The 27,147-nt window shown below is 45.4% G+C and overlaps 1 protein-coding gene across 2 annotated transcripts in view; it reads right to left on the bottom strand.

The window, feature by feature from the left end:
* The window catches only part of LOC139277637 (casein kinase II subunit alpha), a 121,321-nt gene that overhangs the window by 50,534 nt on the left and 43,640 nt on the right, over window positions 1–27,147 (bottom strand). For both annotated transcript variants that reach the window (XM_070896380.1, XM_070896378.1), the window contains one exon: window positions 628–739. In XM_070896380.1, the coding sequence (XP_070752481.1) occupies window positions 628–739 (112 nt within the window). The remainder of the gene's footprint in view (window positions 1–627; window positions 740–27,147) is intronic.

Raw genomic sequence — 27,147 nt, 5'->3', positions numbered from 1 at the left:
TCAGGACTTGTTGTCTAGATTTACCCAAGAAGAATTGCCACTTGGATAAGGCTTTGAAGAGTAACCGATGCCCATGGACTGTATCTGAGCAAAGAGTCAGCACACAGAGTGAGAGAAAACTGGATCAAAAAGGGGAAAACTAAAATGCCCAACTCTCGCGGCATTTTGCATCGGAGTTTGGGAATCCTGAGAGAGTGGCACTCAAATCGAATCCACATCTCCATGCACCGCTCTTCCCGTTCATCTCTCTTTTGTTCTGCTCCAAATCAATGCCTGTTGGAGGCCAGAAATCTATGACTTATGTCAAGAGGACAATTGGGCTTTGCTTGTTAAGATTTAAATGGGAGATTGAAGCTGGAAAACATGAGGCCTTCGATGCCATCAGATCTCTGCAGAACCCCTACTATTAGAGTGCAGTTAACGGCAGGAGTAACATGCTCGCACTATTAACTGCACTCCTTCAAACTAGCAGGGCATGTGTTCACACCCAAGGGTGAAATTGGGAGGACTGGAAGGTTGCTGCCCATTTCTCCTCTTATTTGGGCAATAGTGTGTGGCTCAGGCATGGGTTAGGAGAAGATGCAATTGTGGGTGTGCAATGTTCATCAGTACTGAAGCAAGTCTTACCTTAAGTATTTTAACAACTACTTTTTCATTGTTTGTGATGTTAATGGCTTCAAACACTTCACTGTATTTCCCTCGACCTAATTTACGAACTAACTGGTAGTCATCTTGATTTCTGCACAAAGAACAGAACATGAAAGAGAAAGGTTTAAAAACCTGCAATTCAGTTCAGTAGATAAAGCAACATTTTCACTAACTTTCAAAAACGAACACAGAAAATTGCTCGTGAAAGCTAATGATAAAAGGATAAACCACTCAATGGGTCACAATTTCACGACGAGAAACACTGGTTAACTCCCAAGAAACACTCAACACTAACAAATACACAATTCTGTTTATGAATGCCGCCCTCACCAGCAGAATCCTATATTTTAGTTTCCATCAAGTACATTGTTCATACATGTTCCACACAGCAAAAAATTAAAAATTTGATTTAAATTAAGATGTGCAATAACTATTATACGTATATGATTAATATCACATGGGCATATCGATACGTTGCATAAATACAGACTCAATGAGGCAGTCAAGTTAAATAATTCCAGTGCAAATTATATCAATAGAACAACAGAAATATCCATCTTCAAGTTGGTTCAATCTAATCCTAAATGATATGTTAAGATTCTGAGGAGGATTGACAGGGTAGATGCTGAGAGGTTGTTTCCCTGGCTGGAGAGTCTAGAACCAGGGATCACAGTCTCAGGGTAAGACTGAGTGAGGAGGAATTTCTTCACTCAGAGGATTGTGAATCTTTGTGGAATTCTCTACTCCAAAGTCTGTGGAGGCTCAGTCGATGAGTATATTCAAGGCTGAGATCGATAGACTTCTGGACTCTAGGGAAATCAAGGGATGCAGGGAGCGGGCAGGATAGTGAAGTTGAGGTCGAAGATCAGCCATCTTATTCAATGGCGTTGCAGGCTTGAGGTGCTGTATGGTCGACAGCTGCTCCGAATTCTTACATTATGTAGATATTCACCATTTAGCATAATTGTGCTCTACAATGCGATTCCTGGACATTCTCCATGTGTTGCAATGAACGCTTTAGTTGAAGAATGTTTACTGTAGCCAGACTTCAACTTACCAATGTTCGAAAATGCTATCTATCCCTCCCCCCCACCCCCGGCCATGACTGAACTTGTGTGATGGGATATAGACCTAAAGGGGGTTCAATATATACCTCTGAAATGGAGAAAAACAAGCAATCAGACAACCCTAGATGCTAGCGACCCATACTTCTTTGGGCACTTATTAAAAATATATTATTGGGCAAGAAAGATGCACTTGATACCAGGTAATCCAATAGTTTTTTGTTTAAAAAAAACTGTTTGGGATTACCAATTTAACGGATCGAAAGCATTTCACATAAATGAATAATGCACAAACAGCTGCTTCTTCACAGCCAGGTTGGTGAAATCAAAGCCGTTTGCTGGAAAAACCCAATAATAAATTGTTATTCACCCATGATAAATAAAGCTTAATTGTAAGAACTGTAACTCAAGTGCGTTCCTATAAATGAAATGTCACCAGAAAGAGTTTAATTAGAATCGAGACAATTTTAAGAATGTTTATGTGTACACATCATGGTGCACACTGCTATAGAATGAAGGATAAGAGTCTCTACACATAGTCCTGAGTTAGTTATATGTCAATATTTGCAACACACAAAACAGCCATAAGCAAACACAGTTCAGGATTAACGTGGGATAGAATGCCTACGTGTAATACACCTTAATCATATTCTGTGCTTTCTTCCCTCCCCTTACAGTCGATTAGTTTAAAGTTACCTAACTTCAATTGAAATTGTGCAAAACAAGGTGCTGTTTTATTAAAATGGCTTTATTCGCACTACTGGATGTGATTTTATTCCAAGCAAGAAACGACTGGATTAACAGGAGTGGTCCTCACTCTGTTCATAAGAAAGGACTAGTGGGGTATCTTGGTCAGTCGGTTATACATACAAGGAGGCTATTGATTCTGAGGAATTATTGATGCCACAGGCACACTGAAGCATCTGATGCGTGGTGCAAAACACAGGAAGAGAGTGATATATGCATTGCATTGTCTGGTATCACGTGCACCTTACTTGCCCAATAATATATTTTTAATAAGTGCACAAAGAAATATGGGTCGCCAGCATTTAGGGTAGTCTATTTTCAGAAACTAAGGAAAACAAAATGCCTTATATCGATGACAAATAATAATAAATATCTGGGAAAGTGTCATATGGCAGCAATGTAACCGGGGGTGCGGGAGGGAACAATTGGCGTGAAATAGCTCCAGGCATCTTATTTTTGAACACTACTTTAAACTTGCGCCTATTATCCATTATAAAGACTACATTTGAGCTGAAGAAAAAAAAAATTGCAATTGGTCAAGTTTAATGAACCAATTTGCAGTTGATTACAAGGGAATTCTTTAGTCAATGCATATTATATATACATAAAACAGCACTGCACCTCTACAGCTTCCCACAGCAATTTGCTCAGCTGGTCAGACTGGAAGAGAAATGCATTTATGTTCAGTGAGACTTCTGTTCAGGACAACGATAATGGCCAATCCACGTGCCCACATGCACCCAAACTGCGGTGTAACGGGACACTTCTCCAGTAAAGACAGGTGGTGAAGAGTTACAATAGCAGAAGCCAAATATTGCCAAAGTCGACCACCGCAAATCCAATTCAATGACCAGGACTTTATGTACAAACAAAGCGCTCCAATTTGCTTCACCTGCGCACAGACTGAACAGGCCTCACTGTCAATTGGCAACAGACTAGCTGGGTTGGTGCCAACTGCCAAAAGCTGCCTATTGTCACATGAAAGATGCACCAAGCAAATGCTTTTTAAAAAAAAAGATTGTCCTTAAATGGTCGTAACATTGATTTAGTCGCAGAAAATCGCCTGGTGGATGTTATAAGTTACCACTCAAAATAACACTAGCAGAACTTCATCACTTCTATATATATTTCATTAATGTTACATGCATTTCAAACTCACAGGTTAAAGCAGTATGCACAACTTCCAATTTTCACAACATACACTAACTGTGTGTAGAGTGCAGTACTGAATAGTCCATGTTACAAGAATGGGACTTTTTTTCTATTTTCTCCAATCAAACCTTATTGCACATTTTCTATTGGCAATCACGCAAAGCATCGTGGAAACTTAGACCAAGCACCAATCATTCAACTGTTCAAAAGCAAGAGCACAACACATTGTCCAATAAGGCTTAATTGCAGAAACAAGAAAAATGTGCTACAAAGAACACTCTATTTATTTGTACAGAAGTCAATCTCCCACAGGATTGCAAATGGGGACTCAGACAGCTACAGACCTATTAGCTTTGCTTCCAGGCCATGCAAAATAATAGAATTGATTATCAGAAGCAAGCTCCAACAACAGCCCAATTAACTGCAGGCGTGGATTCAGAAGGGAAAAGATCCTGCCTGACCAACCCATTCAACTTTTTCAGGAAGTGACATTCCAGATGGACTGTGATACACGCCTGCTAGGACCACTATTGTTTCCAAGTTGCAGAATTAACTTGGGAGTCAGAAACGGAATATAAATTGGTCATATTTGCAGATGAGAGTGGGGGGGGGGGCGGGGGGTGGAGCGGTTTGTGGGCAGGCAGCGAGAGCCAGCCAATTGAAAGAGGGAGACGGAGAGGAGCGAGAGCGTTAGGGAGGGAGGGAGGTGAGGCAGATAGAGATGGGAAGATGGGGACGCAGATAAGGATGTTGAAATTATAGCTAACGGATAGCCAAGATGCTAATACCAGGCTCCAAGAGTAGCCTGAGGGACACGCTAAGTATGTTCAGAGTCTGGGCATTGGACTAGCTATATAATTAGGATGCGCTTATTTGTATTGCTAAAATGTCCACCATGCTCCACCCTTTGTCTATGATTGGTCCCCTTGGAAGATAAGCCACACCCTGAAGTTTCACAGGAATGTGCAACTGGAACCACCCATCCCAAGGTCTCTCTGACTTTGCAAATTGTAACTTGATCCACCTTGACTTCCTGAGGCAACAGAGGAGAGAGCTCCCCAGAAGATAGCAAGGGCCAGCCAAAGTGCCTTACCCCAGCGCAGGTGCATCCTACACCTCCCCCCTCCCCCCCACACTTCTCATAGATGGGGCATGGTGTACAGACTGTTAACAGGTTTATTGGGTATGAAGTGAATTGTGACAATGTCATGACTTCTGGATATCATCCACTCCAATGATGTCGCTTGAAGGGGGTTGGAAGAACGTGATCAGTCTTTCCTGAATTCCCTCCACGGGGGGGGGGGGGGGGCGGGAGAAGAGAGTCGGGGGGCGGAGTGTGTGAGCGGGCAAAGAGGGCCTGGGGCCTCAGCGGAGTCTCAGGCCTCAGGTCCTGCTTCTCGGCATGTCTGTCAAAAAAAAGTGCAGTACAAATAGTTACATTGATATAATTACAGCCTCAATTTACATAGGCACGTCCATCCCATTACCAACATGAACATGGGAAAGTGTTGATACTGTGATAAAGATATGACAACAGGAGGTCAAGTTTTGTAGGCTGAAGATTTTTCATATACAAGATAGACTGTTGAAAATATTACTAATCACAAAATCATAGACACTTGCAGCATTGATGGAGGCCTCTCGGCCCATCGTGCCTGTGCTGGCTCTTTGGAAGAGCAGTCGTGTTTCGTCCCATAAAATGTCCCCTCTAGTTTTATTTTTGGGTGTGTGGCCCATTCAAATTTCGGCGCGTGTGTGGTTCCGCCATTTAAAAGCTGGTGAACCGGCTGTGCAGGACCTCCAGATGGCCGCGCAGCTTAACGGGAAAATTGGTACCAGACCCCCGCTTTTTGTCTGTAACCCTGAAAGTTCCTCATCCTACAGTAACTGTCCAATTCCCTTTTAAATTATTGACGGAATTAGTTTCCACCACCTTTTCAGGCAAAGCGTTACCGATCCCGATAACTCGGTGAAAATAAGTCTCCTCATCTCCGCTCTAGGTCTTTTGCCAATGCATAAGCAACTGTATTTTGTGAGAATTGCAAGTTGCTGGTACTGAAAAGGTTCAGCCTGTCAATGTGAAATACACATGAAGCAACAGTAATGGAATAAATTCAGAAGCAATAAAATCCTGCCAGTATTATTTCGGGCAGCAACTCATAGCATCTATCAGGTGATTTTTGAGATAAAATAAATGTTCTGTCCATTTTATAAATCTACTGACTTTTAAATATTTGGTTGTACAGGTGCAGTGCCTAAAATCCGGAACCCTCGGGACCGAGGCTGTTGTGGATTCCGGACTTGCGCTTTGTTTTCTGATGTCACGAATCCGGAAACACCCGAGCTCGGGTTCAGGTACTTCCGGATTTCGGAATGTCAGAAAGGGGCGGGGGGAGAATTCCCGGCAAGGAGGATATCGTCGGGCGGCCCAGCGCCGAGGAGGCCCCGAAGTAAGAACGGTGGCGGTGAGGCGAGGCACAAGGTTGGGCAGCGGTGGGGCCTGGAAATCAGCAGGGTCGTCGGGTCCAATTCCGGATGACCCTGCCACTGATCGGTCCGGAGTCCAGAACTCCGGATTCTCGACGCTGCACCTGTATAAAAAAATTTGGCCATTCAACAGGAGCAATGGTACAACAGAACATCAATGTCCCAAATGCAAAAATGTGTTCTCCTCGGGCCTCTTTAGGGTACTGAGGAGGCAGCGAGAAGTGATCCAGTAGCTGTCCGTCACCCACCCAACCTGACTGCTCGATTAGTCAGAGAAGCAAAATTCATGAATTTTCAGGGCATCAGGGTCAACAGATCAAGCGTGAAAGACCAAATAGACGGTTGTTCAATGCACACACAAAGCTTCTCCAGAGGGAGAGGGAACAGATTAATTCAGGCCACGCAAGTGCACCACCTTGCAGCTAATTACACAGCAGCCAAAGCTGAGAACACCTGCCTGCCCCGTTGGTTAGGGAACACGGCACAAGGAAGGGGTCAAGACGGGTGGCCAAAAAAGGGACTTTAAAAAAAAAGGAAGCAAATTGACGATGGAGTAACAAAGGAAGAGAAATATTTTGTAGAACAAAGAACAGGGTAAACTTCAATACACGGTAAGAAATGTTATGGTACATTCAAGCTAAACTTATTTCTCTCGTGTTTGAAGCTTCTGATCTCATTACTACCGCTGCTACTACCCTGTACTACAATCATTATATTAGTGCCCTTAATGTAGTAAAACATCCCAAGGCACTGCATGGAGACAAAACAAACACAGCGAGCTGGAAAACAGAGGTCAAAGACATCATCAAAGGGATAGGTTTCAATGAGATTTTTGAAGGAGTGGAGAGAGGTTGCAAGACAGGGTAGTTTCAGTGTTATGAGAGTATGGGGCTAAGACAGTTGTAGGCTCTGCCATCAGAGGAGGAGGAAAGTAAGGGGGAAATGCAAAGGAGGCCAGAGTTAAACCAGCGGTGAGTGCAGCTGGCATGTGGGCCTGCAGGAGGTAGCAGAGATAGGCAGAGGCATAACCATGGATAGAGGAAACTTGAATTCAATGCACAGGGGGAGGCAATGGTCGACAATGACAGCGGTAATCGGGAAATTGGATACAGCACAGAACAGGATGCATGTGGCAGTTTAGGATGAGTTGGCGTTTGTAGAAGGTGGAGTTTCCAAGGCCTGCAGGGAGAACATTGCAGAAGTGGAGCCTGAAGTAGAAGATATGGATGAGGGACTCAGTGGCAGCAAGGGTAGGAATGGATGATGTTGCAAACGAGAATAAAGGCAACCTTGGTGATAGATAGGATAGAGTTTGAAGCTCAGTTCAGGGTCAAACAAGGTACAATTTGCACATCGTCAGATTCATCCCCAGCGAGCAAACAGGGAGACGGATGGAATCAATCGTGAGCTCAAACAGTTATTCTAGGAAGCTGAACAGGATGGCTTCAGTCTTGCCAAGGGTAAGTTCGAAATAGTTTTGAATTGATGTCAGACAAGCAGTTAGATAGCACTGTAGTGGGACAACCTCCCAAACCCACGACCTCTACCACCTAGAGGGACAAGGGCAGCAGGCGCATGGGAACACCATCTCGACGATCCCCCTCCAAGTCACACACAATCCTGACTTGGAAGTACGTCGCCGTTCCTTCATCGTCTCTGGGTCAAAATCCTGGAACTCTCTCCCTGACAGCACTGTGGGAGTACCTTCACCACACGGACTGCAGCGGTTCACAAAGGCAGCTCACCACCACCTTCTCGAGGGCAATTAATGCCGGCCTAGCCAGTCACAACCACATCCCAAGAACAAACAAAAAGACCATTGAGGGTAGTGGCAGAAAGATATACGGTGCATCTGCTGCAGATATATAGAAGCTGACTCAATATCTATGGATGGTGTCACCAAGAGGATGTTTGCAGAGGATATGAAAGGATTAAGGATAGAACCTTGGGATATATCCGAGGTGACCATGCACAGACAGGAGGTTATGGGTATGACAAGATAGGTGGGAGTACAACAAAGCGTGGGTGGTGCTGTGGCAATAGACCATTGAGCAGATGGTAGAGGATCCAGCAGCCTACCATGATTTCTCTCACCCGGACTTCTACCTAATTCTTCATCTACAAAAGACGGAGTCTGAGGTTTCACTGTACGGTGTTTTATTTAAACAAAAAGGGGCTCTGGACACTCTCCCTGTATGCCTTTATTTCTCTACCCCCTCCTTCAAAATTCCTCTCGAAGACCAGCTTTTTGACCACGCTTTGGGTCATTCATCCTGATAATTAGGCAACTGTTTGCAAAGTTGGGAGCCAAGAAAAATTGTTGCTCCCACCCCTCAAGAAACAGTGTTCCAGTCAGCTACAGATGGTTTGCTTTGCTCACAAAAGATCCAGACCATCTCATCCTTACTACCACCTACGCTGGAAGAAACAAGAAATAAAACTTTTTTTGATTTATATACATGCGTCGTGTAAACTATATATAAATCTTGCCATTACCACAATGACGCTTTATTATAGGGGCAGGAAAGAAGTTGGGTGAGAGAAAGAGGCAACTATTTAAAAAATATATATTTTTTTTAAGCTGAAAATCAGCTTCGGATGTTTTTTTCAACCAAAATCTAAGATGAAAGACAAGAACCAGGTAATGGCTTCACAAATAAGCTTCTACAGATGAATTGATAGGTTAAGGAATGACAGACGGACAGAATTTCATGCGAAAATGTTAAAATGCAGGTTGGTACAATGGGCAGTGTGGCGATGAAAATAATTTGGGTGCAATTATCAACAATTCACAAAACATATCCATGAACAGTCAACAAGACGATGCAACAACGTTCCAGCGAAGCTGAGCTGCCCGTGCAGGCCGCTCACTGGGTTTTGTGTGAACGAAACCACACGTGCGAAAATTTGAATGGGCCGCACAGCCAGTTAAAGGGATCACGCACCGAAATTAAAAATTAGAGGGGACGTTGCTATGCAGGTATATAGATATACTGGCAGACTCTCAGTGATATTGGTTGATTTAGCCCTACGTTATCCATTGGTTAAGAACATGTTTGGAATAGTTTGTGCAATGTGAGCATTTTGCCTTCAAAAAGATATTGGTGCCTTAGAGGGGATTCAGAGAACAGCAACAACAATATTTGAGAGTCATAACATTAAATTAAGGTGAAAGTCAGAAAGAAGGAATGAATGAATGAAAGAAAGCAAGACTTATATATAGCACCTTTCATGACCATCGGACGTCTCAAAGCACTTTACAGCCAATGAAGTACTTTTGAAGCGTAATCACTGTTGTAATGTAGGAAACGTGGCAGCCAAATTGCACACAGCAAGCTCCCACAAACAGCAGTGTGATAATGAACAGACAATCTGTTTTTGTTATGTTGATTGGGGGATGAATATTGGCCAGGACCCGGGCGAACTCCCCTGCTCTTCTTCAAAATAATGCCATGGGATCTTTTACGTCCACTTGAGGGGGCAGACGGACCTCGGTTTAACGTCTCATCCGAAAGACGGCACACAGTGCAGCAAACAATATGGGCCTAAGGAGGGCAGGGGGGCGGTGTGGGGGGGGGAGGAGGAGAAAGACTAGACACAATGCAAGCCTTCAGTATAAGCAGGCAATTTCACAAGGTATCACTGCTGGACTAGAGTACACTGTCAAGCTTCACGCAAGACAGCAGGTTGGAGAAACTCCCCCTCGACTGGCAGATATCCAGATCAGACTGGCGAAAGGAGGCAGTGGTTTTAGTTTACATCTGCATGTCTTTAGTAACTGTATAAATAGTAATAGTCAACCCTGCTTAACAACCATGCTCTCCGGACAATTCCAAAATGCACTACTTCACATTTTTCTACATCACCATAACTGCCCATTGTGCTACCTAATCTGTGCCCATTTCAGCTTGGCTCAGTGGCAGCATTCACACCTCAGAGCCAGAGGGTTATAAGTTCAAGCAATGTTCCCGTTGGATTTTTTTTTCCGCTGTGCCTCGGCCGATGCAAAATACCATGCACACGTGGTTTTTCCCATTTAAAAGCAAGTGAGCCGACAATGCAGGAGAGCTCCAGAGCGCATCTTACAGGGAACATTGGCCCCAAGTTTCCACACGCGGCAAAACAGGTGCCCCTCCGAACTGGGCGCCTGTTTGTTGCGCCGAAAACGGCGCCTGAAAAAAAACGCGCTATTCTCGAGCGCTTTGCAGCTCGATGTCTGCTCGGCGCGGTGCACAGGGGGCGGAGCCTACCACTCGCGCCAATTTTGTAAGTAGGAGGGGGCAGGTACAATTTAAATGAGTTTTTTTTCGTGCCGGCAACCCTGCGCGTGCGCGTTTGGAGCGTTCGCACACGCGCAGTGTGAAGGAAACATTGGCACTCGGCCATTTTACAAAGTGCTGCAGAAAAAGTGAAAATTTGTTTATTGAACTCTTGCAAAGGCTTGTATTTTAATTTTCTTGATATTTCTGTGTGTGAGGGTGAGGGAGTGCATTCTGTAATTAAAGATAGACTGTGATAAACGGGACACATGCACTTGTTTGAGTCTATTCAAATTCTTTGTAGCTGTTCAATTTTTAACATTTTTTAATAAAACCACATTGCCCTTCCATGATCAGCACTGAGGCTTCTTGCAGCTTTCTCCCCCTGCCGTCCGTCGGGCCCGACAGCAAACGGCTGCCTCAAGTTCTGAGGCTTCTTGCAGCTTTCTCCCTCCCTCTCTTCTTCCCCGCCCCCCCCGCCGTCGGTCGGTCCCGACGGCAAACCGCTGCCTGAAAGGCCTGCCTGAAGCACTTTCACACAGGTAGGAACATGGTTTTTTTAATCTTTTCTTTGCTTATAAATTTTTATTCAGGTTGGATTTATTTGTATAATATCTGTATAAGTATAACTAAGGATTTATTGTAGAATTTAATGACTTCCCTTCCCCCCACCTCGTTCCCGACGCCTAATTTGTAACCTGCGCCTGATTTTTTGTGTAGACAAGGTTTTTTTAAGCCTACAAAAATCTTCACTTGCTCCATTCTAAGTTAGTTTAGAGTACATTTTCACTGTGGAAACTTTCAAATCAGGCGTCAGTGGCCGGACACGCCCCCTTTTGAAAAAAAAATTCTGTTCAAAAGTGAAACTGTTCTACCTGACTAGAACTGCAGAAAACTTAAATGTGGAGAATTCCGATTTCTAAGATACTCCGTTCTCCACCAGTTGCTCCTAAAATTCAGGAGCAAATCATGTGGAAACTTGGGGTCATTGAGTTCAAGGATTCCATGGACTTCAGCACATAAACTAGGTGTCGCTGCCGTGCAGTATTGAAGGAGTGCTGCTTTGTCAGAGGTGCCACTTTCCTCGTTAGACAACTGTCTGCCAGTTCAGGTGGACATAAAAGATCCCATGACACTGTTCGAAAAGCAATAAACTTCTTCTGGTGTCTTGGCCAACATTTATCATTTCATCAACTGGTCATTTATCTCTGCTATTTGCAGGACCATGCTGTGTACAAGTTGGCTGCCACGCTTGCTTACACAACAGTGACTACACTTAAAAGTAATTCATTGGCTGCGAAGTGCTTTGGGGTATCAGGATGACACTATATAAATGCAAGTTCATTTATTTATTTTACAACCTTCATTGCAATTTGTCGTCTCCCAATTTGGTGTCATTGAACTTTTGTACTGTTTCCCCAAATCCAGATTATTTATGTATGTTTCTGTAACCATTTTACAGCATACAACCCCCGCTGAATTTATGAAACAGTAAATAACATCAACGCTCCATTTTATGCAAACAAACTTTCATTAGAGTTTAGAAGAATGAGTGGTGATCTCATTGAAACATACAAATATTCTGAGGGGTTTTGCCAGGATAATGCCGAGAGGTTGTTTCCCCTGGCAGGAGAGTCTAGAACATAGAAATAGAAATTTACTGTGTAAGAGGCCATTTCAGCCCATCGTGTCCGCGCCGGCCGATAAAGAGCTGCATGGCCCTCGGTCAGCAGCCCTGAAGGTTACATATAAACCTATGAACAATGGCGGAAAGGTAAAGAGCATCCAGCCCAATCAGTCCGCCTCACACAACTGCGATACAAAGAAACATAGAAAATAGGTGCAGGAGTAGGCCATTCGACCCTTCGAGTCTGCACCACCATTCAATAAGATCATGGCTGATCATTCACCTCAGTACCCCTTTCCTGCCTTCTCTCCATACCTCTTGATCCCTTTAGCCGTCAGGGCCATATCTAACTCCGTCTTGAATACATCCAATGAACTGGCATCAACGACTCTCTGCGGTAGGGAATTCCACAGGTTAACAACTCTGAGTGAAGAAGTTTCTCCTCATCTCAGTCCTAAATGGCTTACCCCTTATCCTTAGACTGTGTCCCCTGGTTCTGGACTTCCCCAACATCGTGAACATTCTTTCTGCATCTAACCTGTCCAGTCCTGTCAGAATCTTATAAGTTTCTATGAGATCCCCTCTCATCCTTCTAAACTCCAGTGAATACAGGCCCAGTCGATCCAGTCTCTCCTCATATGTCAGTCCTGCCATCCCGGGAATCAGTCTGGCGAACCTTCGCTGCACTCCCTCAATAGCAAGAACATCCTTTCTCAGATTAGGAGACCAAAACTGAACACAATATTCCAGGTGAGGTCTCACTAAGGCCCTGTACAACTGCAGTAAGACCTCCCTGCTCCTATACTCAAATCCCCTAGCTAGGAAGGCCAAAATGCCATTTGCCTTCTTCACCGCCTGCTGTACCTGCATGCCAACTTTCAATGACTGATGTACCATGACACCCAGGTCTCGTTCCACCTCCCATTTTCCTAATCTGCCGCCATTCAGATAATATACTGCCTTCGTGCTTATGCCGCCAAAGTGGATAACCTCACATTTATCCACATTATACTGCACCTGCCATGCATTTGCCCACTCACCTAACCTGTCCAAGTCACCCTGCAGCCTCAGCATCCTCCTCACAACTCACACCGCCACCCAGCTTAGTGTTATCTGCAAACTTGGAGATATTACACTCAATTCCTTCATCTAAATCATTAATGTATATTGTAAATAACTGGGGTCCCAGCACTGAGCCCTGCGACACTAGTCACTGCCTGCCATTCTGAAAAGGACCCATTTATCCCGACTCTCTGCTTCCTGTCTGCCAACCAGTTCTCTATCCATGTCAGTACATTACCCCGAATACCATGTGCTTTAATTTTGCACACCAATCTCTTGTGTGGGACCTTGTCAAAAGCCTTCCGAAAGTCCACATCCACTGGTTCCCCTTTGTCCACTCTACTAGTTACATCCTTAAAAAATTCCAGGTGGTTTGTCAAGCATGATTTCCCTTTCATAAACCCATCCTGACTTGGACCGATCCTATCACTGCTTTCCAAATGCGCTGCTATTTCATCTTCAATAATTGATTCCAACATTTTCCCCACTACTGATGTCAGGCTATAATTACCAGTTTTCTCGCTCCCTCCTTTTTTAAAAAAGTGGTGTTACATTAGCTACCCTCCAGTCCATAGGAACTGATCCAGAGTCGATAGACTGTTGGAAAATGACCACCAATGCATCTACTATTTCTAGGGCCACTTCCTTAAGTACTCTGGGATGCAGACTATCAGGCCCCGGGGATTTATCAGCCTTCAATCCCATCAATTTTCCTAACACAATTTCCCGCCTAATAAGGATTTCCTTCAGTTCCTCCTTCTCACAAGACCCTCGGTCCCCTAGTATTTCCGGAGGGTTATTTGTGTCTTCCTTCGTGACCTACCCCATGCATCGCAACGTTTTACACTCCACCCCAACTGGAGCCATACGATCTCCTGGGAGAGGCAAAATACAGATAAAAACCTAGGCCAATTGGGGAAAAAATCTGGGAAAATTCCTCTCCGACCCATCGAAAATAGTCCAGATCACCACTCTGGCCGTATTAGATTCCCTGAAGTACTTACCATCGTATCTGTACCAGTCAACAAGAGGTTATCCAGTCTAATTCCACTTACCAGCTCTAGGTCCGTAACCCTGCAGGTTACAGCACTTCAAGTGCCCATCCAAGCACCTTTTAAATGTGGTGAGAGTTTCTGCCTCTACCACCCTTCCAGGCAGAGAGTTCCAGACCCCCACAACCCTCTGCGTGAAGAAAATTCCCCTCAAATCCCCTCTAAACCTTCCACCAACCACGTTAAACCTAAGCCCCCTCGTAACTGGCCCCTCCATCAAGGGAAATAAGCCCTTGCTATCCACTATATCCAGGCCCCTCAAACTTTTATACACCTCAATGAGGTTTCCCCTCAGCCTCCTCTGTTCCAAGGGGAACAAACCCAACCTATCCAATCTATCCTCATAGCTAAGATTCTCTATTCCAGGCAGCATCCTTGTAAATCTCCTCTGCACCATCTCCAGTGCAATCACGTCCTTCCTATAATACGGCGACCAGAACTGCACGTAGTATTCCAGCTGTGGCCTAACCAGTGTATTATACAATTTCATCATCATCATCATAGGCAGTTCCTCGGAATCGAGGAAGACTTGCTTCCACTCTTAGAATGAGTCCTTCGGTGGCTGAACAGTCCAATACAAGAGCCACAGGTGGGACAGACAGTCGTTGAGGGTAAGGGAGGGTGGGACAGGTTTGCCGCACATTCTTTCCACTGCCTGCGCTTGTTTTCTGCATGCACTCAGCGATGAGACTCAAGGCGCTCAGCACCCTTCCTGGATGCACTTCCTCCACTTAGGGCCATCTTTGGCCAGGGACTCCCAGGTATCGGTGGGGATGTTGCACTTTATCAGGGAGGCTTTGAGGGACCCTTATAGCATTTCCTCTGTCCACTTTTGGTTCGTTTGCCATGAAGGAGTTCAGGGTAGAGTTCTTGCTTTGGGAATCTTGTGTCTGGCATGCGGACAATGTGCCCAGCAGAACTGATCAAGTGTGGTCAGTGGTTCAATGCTGGGGATGTTGGCCTAGACGAGGACACTAATGTTGGTGCGTCTGTCCTCCCAGGGAATTTGTTGGATCTTGCGGAGGAATCGTTGGTGGTATTTCTCCAGCACCTTGAGGTGTCTACTATACATGGTCCATATCTCAGCCATGCAGGAGGGCAGGTATTACTACAGCCCTGTAGACCATGAACTTGATGGTAGATTTGAGGGCCCGATCTTCGAACACTCTGTTCCTCAGGTGGCTGAAGGCTGGCCTGGCGCACTGGAGGCGGTGTTGAAACTCATCAATGTCTGCTTTTGTCGATAAAAGGCTCCTGAGGTATGGGAAATGGTCCATGTTGTCCAGGGCCGCACCGTGGATCTTGATGACTGGGATGCAGTGCTGTGCGGTGAGGACAGGCTGGTGGAGGACCTGTGTCTTACAGATGTTTAGCTCAAGGCCCATGCTTTAATACGCCTCAGTAAATACATCTGCGTACTGTAGATCGACGACAGATTACACAATTTAAGCATAACCTCTCTGCTCTTGTATTTTATGCCTCAGCCAATAAAGGCAAGCATTCCGTATGCCTTCTTAACCACCTGGCCTGTTACTTTCAAGGATCTGTGGACAAGCATTCAAAGGTCCCTTTGTTCATCTACACTTTTATGTGGCCTACCATTTAATGTGTATACCCTTTCTTTATTAGCCCTACCCAAGTGCATTACCTCACACTTCTCTGAATTAAATTTCATTTGCCACTGTTCTGCCCACCTGACCAGTAGATTGATATCCTCCTACAGTTCATGACTTTCCTCTTCATTGTCAACCACAAAGCCAATTTTAGTGTCATCTGCAAACTTCTTAATCATACCCCCATATTCAAATCTAGATCATTGATGTATACCACAAAAAGCAAGGGACCCAGTATAGAGCCCTGGAAACATCCTTCCAGTCACAAAAACATCCATTAATGATTACCCTTTGCTTCCTACCTCTAAGCCAATTTTGGATCCAACTTGCCACTTTTCCCTGGATCCCATAGGTTTTTACCTTCATGACCAGTCTGCCGTGTGGGACCTTATCAAAAGCGTTGCTAAAGTCCATATACACTACATCGTACGCACTATCCCATCGACCCTCCTGGTTACCTCCTCGAAAAATTCAATCAGGTTAGTCAAACACGACATTCCCTTAACAAATCCATGCTGACTGTCCCTGATTAATCCTTGCCTTTCTAAATGTAGATTTATCCTGTCCTTCAGGATTTTTTTCCAATAATTTGCCCACCAGAGGTTAGGCTGACAGGCCTGTAATTATTCAGCCTATCCCCATCTCCCTTCTTAAACGAAGGCACCACATTAACAGTCCTCCGGCACCATGCATGAATCCAAAGATGACTGGAAAATGATGGTCAAGGCCTCTGCTATTTCCTCTTTTGCTTCGCTCAACAGCATGGGATGCATTTTATCCAGGCCTGGGGACTTAGCCATTTTCAAAGCTGCTAACCCCCTTAATACCTCCTCTCTCACTATGTTTATTTCATCCAGAATTTCACACTCTTCCTCGATAGCAGTAACTGCATTGACTCTTTCCTTTGTGAAAACTGATGCAAAGTATTCATTAAGAACCATACCCACATTTTCCTCCTCCATACACAGATTACCCTCATGGTCTCCAATCGGCCCGACCCTTTCTTTAGATATCATCTTGCTCTTAATATATTTTATAGAACATCTTTGGGTTTTCCTTGATTTTACTTGCCAAGAATTTTTCATGCTCTCTCTTAGCATTCCTTGGCCCCAATCAAAAATTATGGCTTCCACTCACCTGAACGCATGTTTCTTTGAGCAGTCGGCATCAGGGGAAAAAAAAAAAAGCGCTAGTTTCCAGTAAAGGAAACCCGACTGTTGTGCCAGCACTACCAGAGCCCATCTCGAGGGGACGGTGCTAATAGCGTGTGCCTAAAATGCACTGCACATACGTTTAAAAAAAAAAAGAACTCAACGCGCATTTGCATTGTGCATGCGCAAAAAAAAAAAGAGGACCTTCGGCTGGGGATAGCAGCGGGTCAAGTTGGCTGAGTAGAAAAATTGGAAAAGGCTGACCAGGGTGTTTTTTGAAGGATGCCTCCCGTTGGTGTGCTTATTTTGGCTGTCGTTTGCAACAAGGCTTCTTATTGGAGTATTGCACTTTTGGAGTATCTTTAGAAATTTTTAGCCATTTGGAACTTTGATGGAAAAGGCAAGTGGTGAAGATTTCTGTTTAATTTGCCTGCCTGCAATTCTCTCAACGAAGGAGGAGCATTAAATGCAAGTTTTCTTTTAGCAGAATTATTTTCGAAGTTCATTAAGTTGATAGAAAATAGCCAGGGAGGCCCTTCGGCCGGGGTTAGGGGCGGGCCAGCGCTGTAAGTGTAGGTAAGGCTTTTGCCAACGGTGTTGCATGTGTCTGTGCGCGGTTTGAATAAAAAACGTTATTGGGGAAAGTGGCCTTATGGCCAGAAAGGGCGCATAAACTGCTTTTTAACGTACACCAGCGGCAGAATGTATGGCGCCAAACATTCTGCCGCTGGTAGTTGGGCAGAAAAAAAAACATCACTGGGCGCCGATTCAGTGCTGGGCAAAATAGGGGCCCCAATATTCTTTTTCATTTCACCTCTGAACTTTCTATATCCCTCTAAAGATTCTACAGTATTTAGCTGTCGATATATGACATAAGCTTCCCTTTTTTTCTTTATCCTCCCCTGCAAGTCCCTAGACATCCAGGGGCTCTAAAATTGTTAATCCCACTCTTTTTCTTTAAGGGCACATGTTTGGCCTGAGCCCTCCGGATCTCCTCCTTGAAAGCCTCCCACTGTTCCGTCACTGATTTACCTTCAAGTAGCCGTTTCCAGTCCACTGTGGCCAACTTACTTCTTAACTTAACAAAGTTAGCTTTTCTCCAATTTGAGACTTTTATTCCTGGTCTATCCTTGTCCTTATCCATAACTACCTTGAATCTGACTAAATTATGGTCACTGGCACCCAAGTGCTCTCCTACTGATACTCCTTCCACCTGCCCAGCTTTATTCCCCAAAACTAAATCCAGAACTGCCCCCTCCAGTGTTGGGCTAGTTACATACTGACTAAAAAAGTTCTCTTCAATGCATTTTAGGAATTCCGCACCCTCTTATACCTTCACACTATATTTGTCCCAATCAATATTTGGACAGTTGAAATCGCCTATTACTGCCCTATGATTTTTGCACTTCACAGAAATTTGCCTACAAATTTGCTCTTCTCTCTCCCTCCCACTGTTTGGGGGTCTATAATACACGCCCAGCAGTATGATCGCCCCTTTTTTATTTTTTAGTTCGACCCATGTTAGAGGGATCATCAGATGAGGCCATATCATCCCTCCTCACTGCTGTAATAGCAGAACGAGGTGGCAGAGTCTCAGGATAAGGGGTAGGACATTTAGGATTGAGAGGAGGAGAAATGTATTCACTCAGAGGGATATGAATCTTTGGAATTCTCTACTCAAAAAGGGCTGTGGATGCTCAGTTGTTGAGTATATTCAAAACTGAGATCGATACATTGAGTGTCATGGGGAATCTATTTTCTATGTTTCTATGAATCAAGGGATGAGGATCGTGTGGGTTGGGGTTGAGTTGAGGTCAGAGATCAGCCTTTAACTTATTGAAGGGCGAAGCAGACTCGAGGGGCTGTGACACGTCCTTCTGCTCCTAATTCTTATGTGCTTAATCATGGCAAATTGCTATTTGTCTGATAACGTTCCTATGGAGTGCCTTGGGACATTTTTATTACGTTAAACGTGCTGCACAAATGTAAGTTGTTCTAATTTGTGACCAGTGTTTGACAAGATCTTGGAGCTGCCCAGCATGCCTCTCAAGAAGGAATGGTTACTTAAAAACAATAGAAGTAAATGAGTATGGGACAGGGTGGTTCAAGGGGGAAGATGAAAGCACACCAAGACCTGAGGCGGGCACAAGAATAACTCCATACCAAACACACCCTAGATGAGAAAGGATAGCAGCCTTTTACCTCTGCCACTTCCCAATGTGACCTTAATCCTGAACCTTCGAACAGTAGTACACAAATACTCCAAATTACAGCATCTCCCTGTATCTATGTATGCTTCTCTTATTACCATGTAATACAACTACACCAAAACATGAAGCAGTAGTAAAAAAAAAATGATACCCGGACTTCAAAGATCAAATTATGAGGAGAGATTACATAAACTATGGTTGTATTCCCTAGAATTTAGACTGTTAAGGGGTGATCTGATCGAAGTTTTCAGAATATTAAGGGGAACAGATAGGGTAGAGGGTAGAGAGAAACTATTTCCGCTGGTTGGGAAGTCTAGAACTGGGGGGGGGGATGGCATAGTCTAAAAATTAGAGCCAGACCTTTCAGGAGTGAAATTAAGAAACACTTCTATACACAGGTAGAAGTTTGGAACTCTCTTCCGGAAACAGCAATTGATCAATTGTTAATTTTAAATCGGAGATGGATAGCCTTTTGTTAACCAAAGGTATTAAGGGATATGTGCCAACGGTGGGTATATGGAGTTGGATCGCAGATCAGCCATGATCTCATTGAATGGTGGAACAGGCTCGAGGGGCTGAATGGCCTTCTCCTGTTCCTATGATAGTATAAGCTTCGACCAGAAATTAGTAAGTTTATGTTCAATAGTCTACAAAAATCAGTAATGTGTGCATTAAGAAAAATATCTGTCTACAAAGAAAAATAAGGGACCATTAGCGGAGAGAAACCTTTTGAGGGTGGGGGTTAGAAGAGGGAAAGAGAAAGAATGCTAATCTGGAGTTGAGCATTGCTCATCTACAAGGACACAGAATGCAGTCGTCTGATCAAAGACAGCACTGGAAGAGCCTATCCTATTCACTAAATGTAGATGGGAGAAGCTCATTTGATCCATCTTAGCTCATCCATCGATAAAGTGTCCTTCACCACCCCCCAACTATCAGACATCACCCAACTGGTTCTTAAATGCTGCCACTGATCTTGTCTCCAGTACCCTACCTGGAAATCTATCCTTAAAAATAAAAAAAATCACTGTGTGGAGAACTTCCCAACATCAGTCCTTTCACTAGTTTCAACTGCTTTGTCTTACTGTCATGGTTTCATTAATGGCTCGGCAAGATTAGCATCCCAAGTTTAAAAAAAAAATACACTCAAGATCAGTAATAGGGCCCGGGACTATAGTTAACAAGGACAACTGCCCAGAGCAGAACAGATTTTGATCAGCTGCTACTTCGGTGTTGTGATATTTAAATAGCAGTTCTTCCTGACTCTAACCCTGGATCCTACTGCAGACTGTGAAATACAAGTACTGTATTTAAAGGCTAATTCTGCCTCCAATCTTAAAAATATAAAAGGCTACTTCACAACTCCTCGGAATGCTTGAGCCATTGGTAACTCACACATCAAATGCCGAACCCTGAATCGTCACCCAAACAGCATTCAGTTTCCAGCTGCTCAGATTAGCAGTGTTCTACTGTGCAAAACTCAATGTTATAAAAAGAGTTGTGATGTAACGTGAACTCTGTTTCTCTCGCCATAGATGCTGCCTGACTGCTGAGTATTTACAGCATTTTCTGTTTTTATTTCAGAACATTATAAAATTGACAGAAATCTTCCTGTGTGTGGAAGCATGGTGTTGTATGAAGTGTTTGGTTTGAACCAGTCAAATTTCTACTATCAGATTAATTTGTACAAAAGCTCTTCAGAATCATACTGCTTATGAACATGAAACGGTTGTGCACATATCCCACGAAGGGTTTTACCAAATTTCTGATCACCATTGAGTAGCACGGTAAAATCTAAACTTAGCTAGTGAAGTTAAGGAACAGAACGCCCCGCGTTGCTTTCATTGGCTATTGATAAAGCTACAAGGATTTCCCTTTGTGCACCTATACCTTCTATATTCTCTGTAAAGTGTGTGACTTTGAAATTATGGACTGTCTAGGTCATTGCGCTACACGCACGAGTCTGCATACTATCATACAAATGCCATTTAAGCAGCAAAACCTCAGCTATTACTTAGCACCGGCAAATTAGAAAAAGACAGTATATTGATGGCTGCAATATTTTTCCTTCAAGTCACACACAACAGATTTCCATGTAAAACAATACACCTTTATAGCTGGAAAATAATGTAATAGCCGGACAAGTGATTCATATTAAACATCGAGAAAATGAGCTTCCTTGGCTCGAGTAGCTGCATTTCAATGCAGTTCTGGATTGATAAGCAATATGTAAATTAACTTGCTGGAACACTGCAGTATATTCAGCCCAAAATTAAAAGGAACACCTGATTTATTTTAATTTGGTGGAAGAAAACTCTTGTAAATCATCATTTTTTCATCTCTTTATTATTAATGTGGCTCTTTATTATTCAGCAACTGAAAGCCCCAGGGTTGTTTCCATGTTTGTTAGCTGGAAAATATATACATGTTGAAGATGCAAAAAGGAAACTGTTTTTAAACGAGAGCAAAAATGATCCCTGCAAATGTTCCTCAAGATAAGCCAATTACCAATGCTTGAACACTTTTTAAGCCCCTATTTTACATCCGTGTGTACTATTCATGAACAAAATGGCTGGCAATCACTTCAGTCACCCATCAAGAAAGAACAAGCTTGCATTGGTACAACAGCTTGTGGTGTTCTCCAGATGCCCCAAAGTGCTCCACATCCAATGAAATCCTTTTGAACAATGATTGCCCAACAGCAGTAATCAATTTCCTCATAGCAAGATCCCACAACAAACAGTGAGATAGACAGACAACCAGATGTTTGAGGGCACTAGGTTTACTCCTTCAAATAGCATGATGGGATTTTGTTTAAGTCACATCAACAGGTAGACAGGAATTGGTTTAATGTCTCATCTGAAAAACAGCATCGCTGACAATGCAATATTCCCTCAGTACGATACTGAAGTATCAACCTAGATTATATGGTAACAGCCGGTTACATTCCCAGCTGCAGGCCAAGTGCCACACACTACTGCAATTATTCATGCATTTAGATGCAGGAGGGAATTAACTTCTAGTCAAGTTCAGGAACACTTTGCAAATCTAGATTATATGCACAAATACTAAGTTGGGGCTCAAAACCACAACCATCCGACTCAGGTGTGAGTGCCATCAAATGAGCCACACTGATGGTCAGAGGAGGTTAGTGGTAATGATGGACTTGTCCCTGCAATTTTCCCACTCTGCTGCTCCCTCCCCAACAAATTGACCAAGACAGGATACTATGTGCAAGTTAGGGAACACAACAGCCAGAATACATATTTTTACAACTTGGAACTGAATGTTACAAACTAGCACTGATGAAATTATGGATGCAGAAAGCAAAGCTTCATTACCCAGTTTTATGCATTATAGAGCATACAACTAAGTGCTGCAGGAGGCAATTGTCATGTATGTAAGCATCAAGCAACGGTAATCTTCATGTAACCGTAACCTTCATGCAACTCCTGTACACTGTACTTATACCCTAGAAATGCACACCCTGACCACAGGGGGTGAACTTGTAGGCGACACTCCTCACCTGGGTTTCCAGGTATAAAAGGGGAGGTCCCACCCAGGGTCAGCACTCGTTGGTCCTGGGAATAAAGGTTAAGGTCACAGAGTGACTGTGTCTGCAATACATGCCTCGTGTGAATTTGTAGTAAGGTGCAGGGACATCACATTTGGCGACGAGAAACGGGAATCACCAAACCACGAGGACGGCCACCGGTAGCACAGAGGAATGTTACTGTGTGGGCGAAGACTAGGACGACTTTGTGGAAAGACTCCAGCAGAGCTTTGTCACAAAGGACTGGCTGGGAGCCACAGCAGTTGACAAGTGGAGGGCGCATCTACTGACCAGCTGCGGACAAGTCCTTTAAAGAGCCCAGCCAGCTGATCAGTGAGCATCTCAAGCCGGCGAGTAGCGTACACATGGCCCGGCACCGGTTCTACACACACCGGCGTCGGGAGGGACAAAACATCTCGGACTTCGTTGCGGACCTGCGGCGCTTGGCCAGTCTCTAAGTTCACAGACGCCTGGAGGGGGGAGATGTTAAGGGATTTCTTCATTGAGGGCATTAATCATGCCGGGATTTTCAGGAAGCTCAAAGACCAAGGACTTGACTTTAGAAGGGGCGACGTTGATAGCTCAGACCTTCATGGCAGGGGAAGAGGAGACCAAGCTAATTTACGCGCGCAGCCCTGGTCCCAACGTGGCGACAGACCAGGGAGTTAACATGGTGAACGCGGCTCAGGACCCCGCAGGCAGGCAGGGGCATTTCGAAACCGCCCAGGCAGCAACAGGCTCTAGGGTGGGCCCGCAACAAGGACAATGGAAAGGGGATCGGCAATTCACGCCATCTCGAGGAACAATGCGTCCCGCGATGGGGCCATTAACACCCACCATCAGAGTGCTTAGAAACAACCAAATGGGCAGTCAGAGAGGAATGCCTAGTAACAGTCCCTTTGTTAACAATTTCAGCTCATGCTGGAGGTGCGGAGGTAGACATACTGTGAAAAGCTGCAGGTTCCAGCAATATACCTGTAGGATTTGAAACTTCAGTGGACACTTTGCCAGGATGTGCAAAAAGGCTCTAGCGAGGCTAATCTGCGAGACAGAGGAACCAGACGAGGGGTCTGCAATGCAGGATGATGCCTGGGGAAAAGCCATGGATGCTGAAGTTCAGCGGGTTCATGTGGCTGACGTCCACAGCTCATACACTAAAACGCCACCCATGATGATAAAAGTTTTATTGAATGGCATCCCGGGTGCACATGGAGCTGGATACGGGAGCTAGCCAGTCACTTATGAGCACCCAACAATTTGAGAGACTATGGCCAGTCAGAGCTAGCAGGCCCAAACTGGAATGCATTGAGACGCAGCTACGGACATACACCAAAGAGATCATCCCAGTGCTGGGCAATGCAAACTTGGTGATAACACATTATGGATCACAGAACCAGCTGCCACTCTGGATCGTCCCGGGAAATGGCCCCACGCTCTTCGGGAGGAGTTGGCTAGCTGAGATTAATTGGAAATGGGGGGGGGGGGGGGAGGGAATGTGCACGCCATTTCATCTGTGGAGCGGAGTTCATGCTCACAGGTCCTACAAAAATTCGGGTCACTGTTTCAACCCGGTGTCGGAACGTTCAAGGGCACTAAAGTAGTGATACGCATCACTCCGGACGCCAGACCAGTGCACCACGAAGCCAGAGCGGTGCCGTATGCGATGCGTGAGAACATTGAAAGTGAATTGGACAGGCTGCTCAGAGAGGGCATAATTTTGGCCGTTGAATTTAGTGACTGGGCAAGTCCCATCGTTCCTGTCCTTAAAGCAGATGGCTCAGTCAGGATTTGTGACAACTACAAAGCCACCATCAACCGAGTGTCGCTGCAAGACCAATACCCGCTCCCGAGAGCGGAGGACCTTTTTGCCACGCTGGCAGGTGTCAAGCTGTTCACGAAGCTGGACTTCACTTAGGCCTACAGGACTCGGGAACTGGCTGAAGAATCCAAGCTTCTGACCACCATCACGACGCACAAGGGATTATTTATCTACAACAGGTGTCCGTTTGGCATTCGTTCGGCGGCAGCCATCTTTCAGAGAAACATGGAAAGCTTGCTCAAACTCATTCCTGGAACAATCGTTTTCCAAGACGACATCCTTATAACGGGTTGAGACACCGAAGAACACCTCCACAACCTGGAGGAGGTGCTATGCCGACTGGACCGGGTAGGTTTGCGGTTGAAAAAGCCCAAGTGTGTGTTTTTGGCCCCAGAGGTCGAGTTTTTGGGCAGGAGGGTTGCCGCAGACGGGATCCGGCCCACTGAATCAAAAACGGAGGCGATCCGCCGGGCACCCAGGCCCGGCAACACGTCGGAGTTGCGATCATTCTTGGGACTTTTGAACTATTTCAGGAACTTTCTGCCGAACTGAAGCACATTGTTGGAGCCGTTACACATGCTCCTGCATAAAGGTTGTGAATGGCTTTGGGGGAACTGTCAAGAACGAGCTTTCAATAAGGCGAGGAACCTGCTGTGTTCTAACAAACTGTTGACTTTGTATGACCCTTGTAAAAAAAAACTGGTTTTAACGTGTGATGCATCATCCTACAGGGTTGGGTGCGTGTTGCAGCAGGGTAATGATGACGGCCGACTCCAACCAGTGGCTTACGCCTCCAGGTCACTCTTCCAGGCAGAGCGTGGATATGGCATGGTTCAAAAGGAAGCACTCGCTTGTGTTTACGGTGTGAAAAAGATGCACCAGTACCTTTTCGGTAGACGGTTCGAGCTAGAGACAGACCACAAGCCGTTAACATCCCTGTTGTCCGACAGCAAGGCTGTCAATCCCAATGCGTCAGCTCGCATACAGTGATGGGCCCTCACGCTGGCTGCATATGACTACACCATACGGCACCGGCCAGGCACCGAAGATTGCGCTGACGCACTCAGCAGGCTCCCACTGGCCACCACGAGGGGGCGTCGGTGCAGAGTACTGAGATGGTCATGGCCGTTGAGGCTTTTGACACCGCAGGCTCCCCCATCACAGCCCGCCAGATCAAACTCTGGACCAACAGAGACACCCCCCCCTATTCATGATAAAGAAATGTGTCCTGACTGGGGATTGGGCACCCACACACAGGGCGTGCACCGAGGAGGTCAGACCGTTTCAGAGATGGATGGATGGATGAGCTCTCCATCCAAGCCGACTGCCTGCTATGGGGCAGCCGGGTAGTCATGCCTCAGAAAGGAAGGGAAGCGTTCATCAGGGAACTCCACAGCGAGCAGCCTGGCATCGTGTTAATGAAGGCCATTGCCCGGTCACATGTATGGTGGCCGGGGATTGACTCAGACCTGGAACACTGGGTTCGCAGGTACACGACGTTTGCCCAGCTGGGCAATGCCCCCAGGGAGGCCTCACTCAGCCCGTGGCCTTGGCCCACCAGGCCATGGTCATGAAGACTATGCGGGCCCGTTCATGGGGGAAATGTTCCAGATCGTTGTCAATGCATAGTCGAAATGGAGCGAGTGCATCATATTAAACTCGTGCACAACATCCATCACCGTGGAGAGTCTGCGTACAGTTTTTGCAACCCACGGCTTGCCGGACATCCTGGTCAGTGACAATCTCACCAGCCATGAATTCCAGGAGTTCATGTCGGGCAATGGTATCAAACACGTCCGGACAGCGCCGTTCAAGCCGGCTTCCAATGGCCAGGCGGAACGTGCGGTCCAAGTCATAAAACAGGGCATGCTACGCATCCAAGGACCCTCCCTTCAGTACCGCCTATCGTGTCTCCTGCTGGCCTACAAGTCCCGCCCGCACTCGCTCACGGGAGTCCCGCCAACGGAACTACTCATGAAACGCACGCTTAAAACGCGGCTGTCCCTCATCCACCCAGTCCTGGCAGACATTGTTGAGGGCAAGCGCCAGTCCCAAACCAAGTTCCATGATCGAAACTCAAGGGGGAGGTGTATAGAAATGGATGACCCGGTAATTGTTCTTAACCATGCTTAGGGGCCCAAGTTGCTTGAGGGCACTGTAATTGGCAAAGAGGAGAATAGGGTCATAGCGGTCAGACTAAACAATGGGCGGATATGTCGCAAACACTTGGACCAAGTAAAGAAAAGGTTCAGTATTGGCACGGAGGAACCTGACGAAGAGCATGAGATGTCACCCACACCACTGCCAGTGGACGAGCAACAAGGACAGTCCACAGCATGCACAGTCCCTGCGGCCAGCCCGGAATCACCTCAGGTGACAGAGACGCATGCCAAGGCTCAGCCACCAGAGCCACAACTGCGGCGCTCCACGAGAGCATCGCCCACCTGAAAGACTTAACCTTTGACACAAAAAGATGCAAAGGTGATGTCATGTATGTAACCATCATGCAACGGTAATCTTCATGTAACTGTAACCTTCATGCAACTCCTGTACACTGTACTTGTACCCTAGAAATGCACACCCTGACCACAGAGGCTGAACTTGTGGGAGACACTCCTCACCTGGGTTTCCAGGTATAAAAGGGGAGGTCCCACCTAAGGTCAGTACTCCTTGGTCTTGGGAATAAAGGTTAAGGTCACAGAG

Source organism: Pristiophorus japonicus, chromosome 12 (genome assembly GCF_044704955.1).
Source record: "Pristiophorus japonicus isolate sPriJap1 chromosome 12, sPriJap1.hap1, whole genome shotgun sequence".
In the NCBI taxonomy this organism is placed as follows: Eukaryota; Metazoa; Chordata; class Chondrichthyes; family Pristiophoridae; genus Pristiophorus; species Pristiophorus japonicus.
The sequence above is the reverse complement of the archived record's forward strand: the minus strand, read 5'-3'. Positions and strand labels throughout refer to the sequence as shown.